Source organism: Amphiura filiformis, chromosome 11, assembly GCF_039555335.1.
Source record: "Amphiura filiformis chromosome 11, Afil_fr2py, whole genome shotgun sequence".
Classification (NCBI taxonomy): Eukaryota; Metazoa; Echinodermata; class Ophiuroidea; order Amphilepidida; family Amphiuridae; genus Amphiura; species Amphiura filiformis.
In genome coordinates this window covers 50,159,635-50,171,974 of record NC_092638.1, presented here as the reverse complement: position 1 = coordinate 50,171,974, position 12,340 = coordinate 50,159,635, and the positions used below count along the sequence as shown (strand labels likewise).

The window sequence follows — 12,340 nt, the reverse complement described above, 5'->3', positions numbered from 1 at the left end:
ATAAAGAGAGATTTTGATGGTATAAATCCCAGAAAAAAATATACAACATCTCTGAATGCCCCTTTAACAGTGATTAAGTAGTGGATCCAGGGGAAGCTTACATCCAGGGGAAGCTTCCTTACATCCAGGGAAGCTTCCTAAGAAGCTTTCCCTTTACATCCAGGGGAAGCTTCCTAAGCAAAGTTCATCCTCTTGGGACAGTCTCCAAGGAAGCGGAAAGACTCACCCTGTGGAAAGAGAGATTTCCCAATTCACCAGCTATGGGACTGCAACCCAGTGAGCAGCTACCACCTGGAGCTGATTCCACATGGCCTGAGTGGCGGTGTCTCAACAGACTAAGATCAGGGGTCGGAAGGTGCAAGGTTGCTTTGCAGAAATGGGGCTACCTACCAGAAGGGCAAAATACTACCTGTGAGTGTGGAACGGTTCCACAAACTATGGAACACCTGTTGGTGTGTCCACAGATGGGGCAACACTGCACACATGAGGACCTACAATCCAGGAAAAAAAGGTTGGCACAGTTTGCCTGTCTTTTGGTATATCTCTGCCCCGCTCCCCCAATTCAATGTTGGACCAAGCCATGTTGTCAACAGGTCCGTGAGACCCTCCAACATTGAATGATGGGGAGTGGGGAAGGTGAGATATAGGGGAGTCTGTACTTCACATATATTGCATGCATGTTTCCCTCGCCTCCCCAATTTTAATAGGGCACGCATTTCCATTGTTTAGTGCAGGTGTGCCAACTATTAATTTCGCGGGTTGTAGCTGAATTCAACGATTCTGCTCGTCGCTGCGTCAGCTATTGGCTCGGGGCGCATTGGACCCTGCGATTGGACACGCTAAGAAGAAGAAGAGTAGTGGATCAAAATCTATTTCAGTTACAAAATGAAGTTTGGCTCATGCCAAAACCCACCAGAAAATAAAAGAAAAAAACAGATAAGAGGAAAACAAACAAAAACAATATGTGACATGATCAAGGGGAATGAGTCACATATCGACCCTGGTCGAAAATGAGTTTTACACATGTTTCTAAAGAGGACATTTAGGGCTTTCAGAAACAGAAAACCCCGTGTAAATGTGATTTTTCTTTGCAAAGTTACATCAATTTATCAATCGCTGAAAACAATAGAAAACAAAAGAATTTCAGCACTTTCTTTGCCAATATCTCAAAATCAATAATAGCGACATCCGACTCATTCCCCTTGATCGTGTCACATGTAAGGGCAAAAAAAAGAGAAGGTTTGTCTCATGTCCCATACGAGATTGAAATCTAATGTGGTATGCGTTTTTATTTTATTATAATCAGGTGTTCAGGGAGGTTAACCCATTGAAATCTCACCAGTTTGGGCCCATTATGTTTTGCCAATAGCATTTATTGAAAGAAAAAAAAAAGAAAGAAAATTTTATTTAAATGTTTTCACGATCAGAAATCCAATGCGAGCGGGGGACATGAGACAAACCTATTTTTATTTTATTTTTTTGGCCTAAACAAGCAAAATAACATCATCATGTTTGCATAGAACCCAAATGTAGCTTCAATAGCTGTGTTCACATTCACTTGATTGGCGCAAGTTGCTAGGAGTAGAAGTAGGCGCAGCCAGTAGTGGCAGTGTAAACGATGATCAGCGTAAGCTTGACAAAAGTCAAGAGTAGTGAGCTACGTGTAATCTCTGCAGGCGTATTTTGCAATGTGAACGATACTACGGCAAGTTTGACCTTTGTTTGGTCGGAAGCTAAGAAATTACATTTCGCACAGTTGAAAAGGTCACAGAAATCCCGGAGGTGGTAGCCGATGTTTACAATGACCAGAAGTGAATGCTCGTTTGAACTGGTTGTAGGCTAGGTGTGGACATGCGGTAGGAGTAGAGAAAATATTTTTGGAATTTTTATCACTGTTAGCATAAGTTTACGCCAAGGATAAATGTGAACACAACGTTGTTGGGCAAAAAATGTGTCATTGGCCCATGAACATGTTTAAACCAAAACCTACAACCTGTTGGAAGTTGGGTTTTAATCATGTTCAGGGGCCACAAACACATAGGAGGGTTTTCCTGCCCAAACGACGACAACTGATATTGCACTAATTTTTCCATTCGGCCGGTTTCATCAGCAAAAAGTCAAAGTCATACTTCTGTGGAGTTCCTAAATGAGGCTGTGTGAAGACATCAGTCCATTCAAATGCCGGCAGATTACTGCTCTGAGTAGGTCCACTGATGGCATAGGACATCATTTTGGCTGACATCCCTAGATTGGTCACCTGAAGAAAGACAAATTTACAAATATTAGTTTCATATCGTTGTTCTCAGCTAGGGCACTTCGCACTTGTAGACACAAGCGCCTTATTTATAGCCTGAAAAGAACTATGACATGTCAGGGGTAAAAGGGAACCATTTTCAATTATACCTTTTAAAGTATTTTTGAGGTTGTAGACAGTGTTCGATATATGCCTCAAAAAGTTACACACCAGCCGGGCTTGACCTTAAAAAGTTACCGGCCAGCCGGGCCGGCAACTAGATGCCAGTCAGAAAAGTAACCGGCTAGGCCAAAAAGTTACAGGCCAATGGCCGGCTGACCGGCCCTATTTCAAACGCTGGTTGTAGATTAAAAGTGGTTTGTATGTATAATTTGCATAACTGAATTTATTTTCTATTCTAGGCAATCTTACATACCTTGGTATCATAGCAACCACTGGCACTGGGCGGATCACCTAAATCTCCACGGCAACATATTGAGTTACAAGAATCACCGTAAGAATATGGATCACTCTTGTAGTCTGAAATAATATAGAGTAAAATATTAGTAAAATCTTATCTGATACACTCCCTGCTTTGGGGCTTGTGCATTAGACGCATCAACATCAGCGCGCGTGCATTATTTTGTCTAATACGTATTCTTATAGTATACAAATATTTATTGCTCTAAATTCGGGATCTGGTGGAATCTATTGGTCCCCTCGGTGAACGGGAGACTGTGAGCTTACTATTTTCCAGAGACCGCCAGGGAGTGTAAATGTTTTATATACTTCATTAATATATTCTTTGCTCATTGATTGGATAAAATATTAGAAACGCAAGGCCTTTATCATAGACATAGGCCTAGGCATAAATGTAGGCTAGGCCTAGTCATGGCTAGGTTGGCCTTACTTTGTTTTGATTGAATGCACATCCATGCACAAAGCACGTACACAGTTGAGTGTCTAAAGCTTACCGTGAAAATGTTGTAACCTACAATACCACTGTGAAACGAGTAACCATGTTCTCTGTTATTTCACCGTCAATATTAAGAAACTGATCCTGATGTAACTCAGATTATGTCATGAAACCCGACGTATTTTAGCTGCACTTCTGTGCTGCTTGTGTGCTTCGCGAGACAACATGACTAGCTAGTTTGCTACACATTAATACCCAGCACCGGTAGTGATATCCTGCATATGTGGCGGGTTGCATCAACAACTAAGAACTGTGACGCGCCTATGAGGTCATATGCGCTCAGAGCATTTATTTCCCGGGGAGATAGTACTTCGAATAGTACCCCGTTCCCTCATCAATCAGCTTTTTGACTGCTTTGCAGAATAGCAAAACTATTTTTGGTCACATGATACTCGTTTAACCAATTAATGTACGAGAATATATTAATGAAGGATATAAATATTAATATAATTGAGGAATGACTTACTATTAAACCTTAGTATATTCTTGTAGGAATCCATATCAACAACAGTACTCTGGTCTCGTCTGAATATCTCGGCTCTCGATGCCAGTTGATAGGATAGCTGCTGGCCTCGTTTCTTCTTCATCTCAGGGTAGGCGCTCATGTTGTATATATCTTCATAGAATGGAATATTGTATGAAGGCCAGTAACCTGTATAATTATGGAGGGAGAAAATTAAAGCAATAATGTGTGATTTGCATAAAGAATAGATTCTTATTTAAATGTTTGTTTTCACTGATCACATTATCTCCTTTTAATTTCGAGCCAAACAATGAGGTATAACAAAGAAAATTGCGATTCATTCCAACGCCTACAATGCGTGTACTACGCTCGCCGATCGTATTACATGTAACTGCACAGAGCATCACGCTCGACATGTGTAGGCCTACATATATACAAGCTGACATCCACGGTACATGTTAGCACATACTCGATCGTTGAACTCTGAATAAAACTGGGTCAACCTGGTTTTAATACAAAAAGTTGAATTTTACTGTTATTAAGGTTACACGAAGAAACGTATAAAAAACGTATAAAAGACGTATAAAGTTGTTCTCTAAAACCGCGTTTTCTCAGCAATCCAATATCGCAGTGAGTCAAATGTTGGTGCATGGATGTATCTTAACATTATTTTTGTGTGTTTATACAAATTTTTAGAATCCGTTTGAAAATCCTTCGTTTAAATCATTTTTACGCACCATGTTCACAAGATCAAAAACACGTTCCATGCAGTTTTTTTCAAATATTCGCTCCGTATAAAACCATGCAGAGTGATTGTTTTCTCCTTTTTTGTATTGTACTACAAATCGACCAAAGAAATAATGTTGCCGTGGGGAAGAACAAAATACAGTACCGATTAAATTTTATTCGCCCGTTTTTGGGAACAATTTTCCAGAATCTTGTACCACAAAACACTGTTATGTTACATTATCGATATCTGGATTGTGGAACGTTAATTTTGATTTCTAACTGCCCACATTATTTCTCAAAAGTATGTCGATTCCTTTACCATTTGAATTTCACTCCAAATTTAAGCTACTTTTGCAAAAATCGAGGTTTTTCGCCATCGATACCTCCGACATTTACAGCGGTGATGAGATTGTTTATCATAAGAGCCTGGTATGCACTATTCCATAATAGTCAGTTTGAGATCAATCGATTTCACAGGTCACTCAGTAGCTCAATCGGTTAGCGCGCCGAAGTCACGTTCGACTCTATAATACTATAGTTTTGAGCTGGAAAACTTTGGTACGTGTTCGAGTCCCTACCATCTATTTTATTTTATTTTTCTCTCACTTTGTTCTTTTTTCTTGTTCGTTTTGTTTCTTTCTGACTGCAGCGATTGATTGTTTTTGCCCGGTTTTTTTCATTATATAATTCAGGAATTTTTAGGCTATACTAGTCTAATAGGCGCGGCCTATGAATATATTTTTACAAATTAGATTAACAAAATATTGGTTGTTGGTTTTGTTGTTCTAGTTATTGTCGTAGGCCTATATATTGCATAATCAGGGTATAAATAAGCATACTAGGCCTATTATAGCCTATAGAAGCATTGATTTATTTCACGACAGATATATCATCCAGGATAATTTTAAAAATTGAAAATTCAGAAAATCCAAAGGAAAATTGCCGAAAACGGCTGCCCACAATCACACCCCCCCATCAGCCCATGGTCCTATCATGATCGCCCCTTCCCTATCCCTGCAACATATAGGATGACTCACGAGCCGCGGTTTGTCCGTGGCCCTAGTTCAGATTGATACACTATTGTACGCGTGAGTTCATTCTTTTCTGCATGGCTGTTTCCATTATTAACTTACGCCCCTCTCGAACCAAGCCTTGAAAATCAATTGCATTTAACCTTAAAGCACTTCAGGCTTAGTCTTTTACGTGGTATTTTAGTATACCACTGGGCATTATAATTATGCAAAAAGTAGAAATCCGAGTAAAATTGAGGGCGTCGCTGTGAAGCAATTCACACATTATGGCTTTAACAAAATCAAACTCATGCACTTGCAGGTCTCTTATAACATTTACCATCAGTGGTGTGGCGGAAGCACTAAAATTTATTCATAACCTCCGCATACGTATCACACCATATGCGTCCCAATCAAATTGCTCATTAGATGATATACGCTCACTGGCACGGAGGTTATTGATATCCATCAATGACCTCCGTGTGTGATTACGCGGTACAATGACAAACATATTTGCACATGGCGTGATTGCGCACTGCTGTAATTGGTAAGTCCGTTTTAGCCTGTTCGATTTTATGAAGGGTGAAATATAAGTTGTGATAAAAATTGTTTATTTCAACAAATTTCAGAGAATAAAATCTTGAGATTTGGTTGAATGATGAGTTAAAAATGTAGTCTCGCACAAGTCTCGCACAAGTACTTTCAAGAATTTGAATGTCCACTCAGTCCCAAGGTCAAATACCATGAAATTAAGAATTCCAAAATTTGATTTTTTTTTATGGGAATGTCATCTTTAAAGGGCTATAACTCAAAACCATGTCTGGCAACGTGTTCCGGGTTTTGTTGGAGCTGGTCACATATAGACAGCTTATATCCTCACCTGCTCTTAGTATTGGAGTCTGATCTCCACTCTGCACAAACCCTGGTATCTGTTCTATTACCCATAATGCATTGTCTTCAATCTCTTTACTAATCCTCTTCCTGTCTATAATCATGTATTGATTATTGTAGGTACCTGCAATCAAGGAGATATAATAAACATGGAGAGTCAATACATTATGTAACGCAATGTTCCATTGATGCCGAATTGATTTGAAGACAGGTATTACTGTGTCTCGTCTCAAGTTGAGAGTAACGCCATGTTGGATTTCTCAGTGGCAGATTCGAATCAGTATGTTTACACGAATGTGTCACCAGCGTACTGACAAATCGCCCTTCTACACATTTGTATATAACCCGCAGGACTATTTGGGTTTTTTATCAACCAACCGGGGTTATCCCTTGTTGGCAGAGATACCTAGCCAATTCCATTTGAAAACCATACTCCCTCTGTGGAACACTTTCCTTAAATCTTTCACAGGGGTATTGCAGATTTCAAATGGAATAATTTGGTGTCTGATGGGGTATGTGAAATGTATTAAAGAACAAAATAAGCAAGATGAAGGAAGGAAGGAAGGAAGGAAAGAAGGGAGAGGGAAGCAAGGAAGCAAGCAATGAAGGAAGGACGGAAGCAAGGGAAGGGGAGACAGGAGAGAGGAGAGGAGAGGAAAAGAGAGAGGAGAGGAGAGGAGAGGACAGAAAAATGAATTACCTGAGTTATATTTGGCCAGTGCATCAGCCCATTCTTGGCCGCTATGCGCCATAAAATTGGCAACTCTAACTCGTTGCCAAGCCAACAGAGATTCTGGTACCACAAGTTTGTATAGGGTGTTGTTGAACATGTTATTGGTAGTTTGTAGCATCACAAGTCCACTGCTTAGGAGGTAGAAGTCATCCAGTGATTCCAGAAAACCTAGCAAGATAGAATAAAAGGCATTTTTGTTATTTATTGATAATAACCTTGAAAAGCAGAGGTTCTCACTAGGTGGCCCTGCAGGCCAAATCCGGCCTGCTGACCAGTTGTGGTTGGGCCTTGAATGCTCTGATATGTACAGTAAACATAGTCAAACACAAATATTTGAAATGATTTTGGCCATCTGTGGCCTGCAAGCGCGGCAAATTTAGTTGGGAGCCCTGCTTTAAAGGCAAAATCAATGAGCCCTACAAAATTGTACAGTAAAGATATTTGAAATCTGAAGGATAGTAAAATATAAAGATGCGATGACATGTGACATCATACCAAACAATCCGTCAGCAGTTGTCACTGTTCTTTGAAAGTATGGCTGTACACATGCATCCTATTTTGTTGAGGACCACTGCATTTTATAAACTTGAGCCGAATCAGATAAGGGCATAATCGATAGACTAGTTCTTTGACCGGTTGGTAATAAAGATTTGCCTTCAGCTCGGTTGGTATTTTCATGCGGTATATTCTCGTATCGCACTCAAGCCATCCAATATTATATTAATACTACTTACCAGGGTAACTTGAAAAAGACATCTGTTTTGCAGCCACTGCCTTATTGGCCACATTAAAGTTGTAATGTTTATATATACGTATCATTGCACTATAGGTAAACCAGCTGGAATGACCCATGAAGATATCTTCAAAACCAGGAAGAACCTAGTGAGATAAAAAACAGAAAAGAAAAGAAAAAAAAAAGCGCAGTGATTTATAGTGTGCTATGCACAGGCATAAATCCACAAGCCTCAGCACACTTTACAGGAATTTGCTGACCACTGTAGCCCAAGATACCCCATGTAAACAATTAGCAACAATGAGGGACTTGCAGCTAAGAAGTGCACACCCTATACATACCACAATAAACCATCACAGCCAGGAACAGCTTCCCTAGGTCTTGTATGGGTAACTAAGAGAATCAGCAGTTAGTTCCTTATTCAGGAGAATTTCAAGATTATAGCTCAATTTTTCCACAAGACATTGACAATGCAAGCTTGTAAGCAAGTAATTACAAAAAGAATAATATATCTGTACACCCTGAAAAAAAATCATTACATTAAGGTGTCAAATTGTTCATAGCCATTTGATTTTTGAAAAGTCAAGTCTCGAGTCATGACTAAGTCTGCGATTTATCCCACTGTAGATTTTTAACCAAAGGGTCTTTCTGATTCTGAATCCATCTTTGTCCCCCATTCAGTAAAGTTACATTCCATAGATGCCATACTCCTTTCATTTTCACATTGTAAGCTATGTTCAGAAAAAACAGAATTCTACATACACGTCGGATGACTTGGATTGTAAAATGATTCAAAACGACCACTCATGTGAACAATTTAGCAATGACTGCCATCAACATGGTATTTCATATAGCCTCACAATCACTTACAATGCATGCAATAACAATTTAATCTCTTTCAAACATTTATACAACAAAACAGAGGAACATACATTGTATTAAACTGGAGAAATCAAGATTTTGGGAAAAATGCTGAAAAAATACATTTTTGGCATGAAAAAAAGGAGGAAATTGAAATTGGTCCGAAAAATGCAAAAAGCGGATTTCAGCTAAAAAGTGGAGATCTCACAGGCCTGCTAAATGAGTGTCTTTCGAGGGAAGAGACAAAAGGCAGACACCCTCCACAAAAACATTCCCATTGATTGGTCTTACATTAATAAATGTTTTTACAGCCACCTGTATCAGTAATATAGTTGCTCAAACTCCAAATAATGTTCTTGTGGAGGGTGCGCGCACCTAGGTTTCATTATCATTGAGGTATAGGACTTTTTATTTTTTCGGAGAAGAGCAGGTGGGGCAACTACTTGATTATATTTCTACATGTTCATACTACATACTCTGAAAATTTTAGAAAATTAAATGCGTGTCCGTTTTTTTTAAATCACATTTTGTTCCTAAAATGGGGTTATAAGCGCCTCAACGGGCACTCTCTCCATAGGGCTACATGTAAAGACCAGTTATAGACAAATGACTCTAATTTTGTTAACATATCACACAAAAGAAAGCCACTCTGTTTGGATGGTTGGAGAGAAGGCTAGTTTTGACCTTACTAGTGTTCACTCTCACTGTCTTTTCAAAAATGCACTGTCATTTCAAACTTACATTGAATTGTTTCGTACTTTTCGGAGCTGTGAAATAAATGTATTGTGAATTAATTATCCCCAATCAATATCTCATAATAGAAAACATACCTTCACTAGTGCTGAGCAATGTCCAGATTTGGCTAAATACAATGCGAATTCATGATGCGTCATCTTCTCCCAGTCTGGGATGGTAGACGGGTCAAGAGCATGCCGCAGATCAATGAGATCCCCAACGCCATTTAAGGTTTGCATTGCAAACATATCCAATGGCTGTAAGGAAATGAAACATTGTAAAACAATCAATCAATCAATCAATCCATTGATTGATCAATCAAGCAAACAATCAATTAATCAAGTCAATCAAATATCATTCAGTAACTCATTCCAAAACCATTCTCATCCAAAGAGTTAGACCTGGTCCACACAAGTGGGTTTTTTTCTGTTGATTACAATCATGTCATAATCATATTATGATGTTGGTATTCTGTTTCTGCTCAATGTCACTGGCATATTACAATCGTGTCATCATTTGCAAAGGATGAAAATTTCCATCATTGGGCCAGTTTGTAGCATCATCGTGTAACAATAAGGTGAATGGACCTTTCAAGTATGGTCACTCAATCTGGCATTTTCTGTTTTATGTTGGTTTTTTGGAAAAAAATTATCCTAAAATAATCACCAAAATCTGTAGAAGAATAAAATTGCTTCCCTCGCATTTTTTCAGCGAAAGTCCATCCACTTTTACCAAATCGCAAAATCGGGGTTGGTCGGGCCCATAAAATTATATTTGTCACCTTAGCTACATAATCCATTTAAATCTTACTTTATCTTGATATGGCATAGCATTATAACCGTCCAGCAACCCATCAATATGAGCAACAACAAGCGCCACCACCTGCCAGTAGGCATCCCTGGGATTCTTGGCAATCATCTTTCTCATCCATTTATCTTGAGAAGCAAAGAAATCATGCATCTTCTGCACAACCTCCGGTTTTTGGTCGTCGTAAAATGTGCCATTCATGTTGACAACCATTTGGTATATTCTCCTATTGAAAACAAAAGCAAAAACAAGTATACTCTGATCACTCTTTCTAAACAGAAATGGGCCCAAGCCACTGATTTGATGTTTGATGACATAAAATAATATCTGGTAGAAATTTATTATCAATTTTACGTCATCAAACATTCGTTAGAAGTTAAACGTTACTGGAAATAGAATGGGAATAGATTAAATAACGTAGATCGAGAAGAATTATGGAATCCATCTGGATAAAGAAGAAATTCCAGCAAGTCATGAACAGAGATGAGGGGGCCCATTTTCTAAGTCACATCTATGACCCAATCATCTCCGCGAGTAGTGCCCCTCCTACAGGCTGAAATTCGTCAGAGAAGATATGTGAACATAGCTCACTCTGAAGAAGAATGTTGCCCAAGACACTCGAAACTGTAAAATATCAAATTGGTTTTGAAAAATGAACCAAAGTTGTACATTTTAATTACTTTTGCTTCTATTGAACAGGCAGGTATTAGTATCAGTATGTATTGCTAGCTGTTCAATATAAGCAAAAGTAATTAAAATGTACAACTTTATCCAGCTTTGAACAAATAAATTAGCAATTTTCGTTTTGTTTTTTGTAGCAGTATTTCTCTGGTTTCCAACCATGAATATAAACAAGTAATTTATTTATTTATTTGTTTTTATTTGCACCCGTGAATTTTGACCCGGGTAGGCCAAGAACGGGCGGGAACTCGGGTACCCGGGAATTGGTGAGAGCCTTAGTTGATATGCAGGTTGTTATTTGTCCAGGTGTATTCTTTGGAAATTTAAGCCTTGTATTAAAGTAAAAGTATCAACTACGGTATATACTCATGAAACAAAACTTGATTAAAATCAACATTTTTAAACTAATAACTTACTTTGCTGTTAGAGCCCCTTCTAAGTACCCTGCTGCATACAATATATCTATATCCTTTGATTTCTTGTTTCCATAACCAGACTTGATGTTGAGGACGCTCCATCCCGTCTCCTCTATGCTATCATTAAAGGTTGCTACGGCCACACCACCAACTTGATCCAACACACCCACCTCTAGATGCGGCTTGTCATTTTGGAAGTAAAAGCGTGGCTTGGGTTAAAGCTTGAATTTGACTCTGTGCAAGAATTAATGCATACAAGAAACGATATATTATATTAACAGTATTTGTCAGTATGTCAATCTGTCCATGTATGTTCACATCAAATTTTTACTTGTTGTTATCGACCTGACCCAAAGTAATTGATTAGTCTTGACCCCAGAGTGCAACATGGCTGAATTGCGAAGATGCATTGACGACAGAAACCGGCTGTAAACGAGTTGGGTCATCTTGTGAGATCTTGTGATTTGTATTGTTTCATCACCGATCACGCTTGTCAGACATAGGGGGGTCGCTGGCTTGGAAATTATCTTTTAAGTGTCAGAAATTCCAAGTTTAATTTAATTGGATACATCGAATTAGATAACTATGATTTGGAGATATGTGAGTACCAATTTCATTTATACATGTATAAATTGAATGAATTGCAAAAAATGTTAAGTGTGTAAATCCCATTGACACACAAAATGGCATAAGCCAGTCTCTGTGTACAAACGCCGTACACGAGACCATACGCTGTTGAGCCAGCAAACTGTTCCTCATTACTCAACATCTGCAATGACAACTTTCTTGACCAAATGGTTATCGAGCCCACAAGAATATCAGGGGCCACTCGAAGTATTCTCGACCTCGTCCTCACATCTCACCCAGGCTTTATTAATAACTGTTCAGTGCCTGCTGGTATAAGTGACCATGAAATGGTCTTCTTTGAGTTGAACTTCACGCCCAAAATCAGTAAAAAAGCGCAGCGTAAAGTTTTCATGTACAGCAGGGCTAACACCGACAGTATGCAACATGATCTTCTAGATTTCCAGCAGTGTTTTCTTGCCAACCATCCTGAGAAATGCTCGGTGCA

The 12,340-nt window shown here is 38.9% G+C and overlaps 1 protein-coding gene across 1 annotated transcript; it reads right to left on the bottom strand.

The window, feature by feature from the left end:
• Positions 1-1,983: 1,983 nt before the first annotated feature.
• LOC140163745 (phospholipase B-like 1) lies at positions 1,984-11,483 on the bottom strand (the record flags this gene model as incomplete). The annotated part of the gene is made up of 9 exons (XM_072187061.1): positions 1,984-2,257; positions 2,670-2,773; positions 3,676-3,861; positions 6,292-6,426; positions 7,003-7,203; positions 7,770-7,914; positions 9,460-9,621; positions 10,175-10,397; positions 11,269-11,483. Coding segments are annotated over 9 exons (1,548 nt in total), but the record flags the coding sequence as incomplete, so codon positions are not given.
• Between the last annotated feature and the right edge of the window lie 857 nt (positions 11,484-12,340).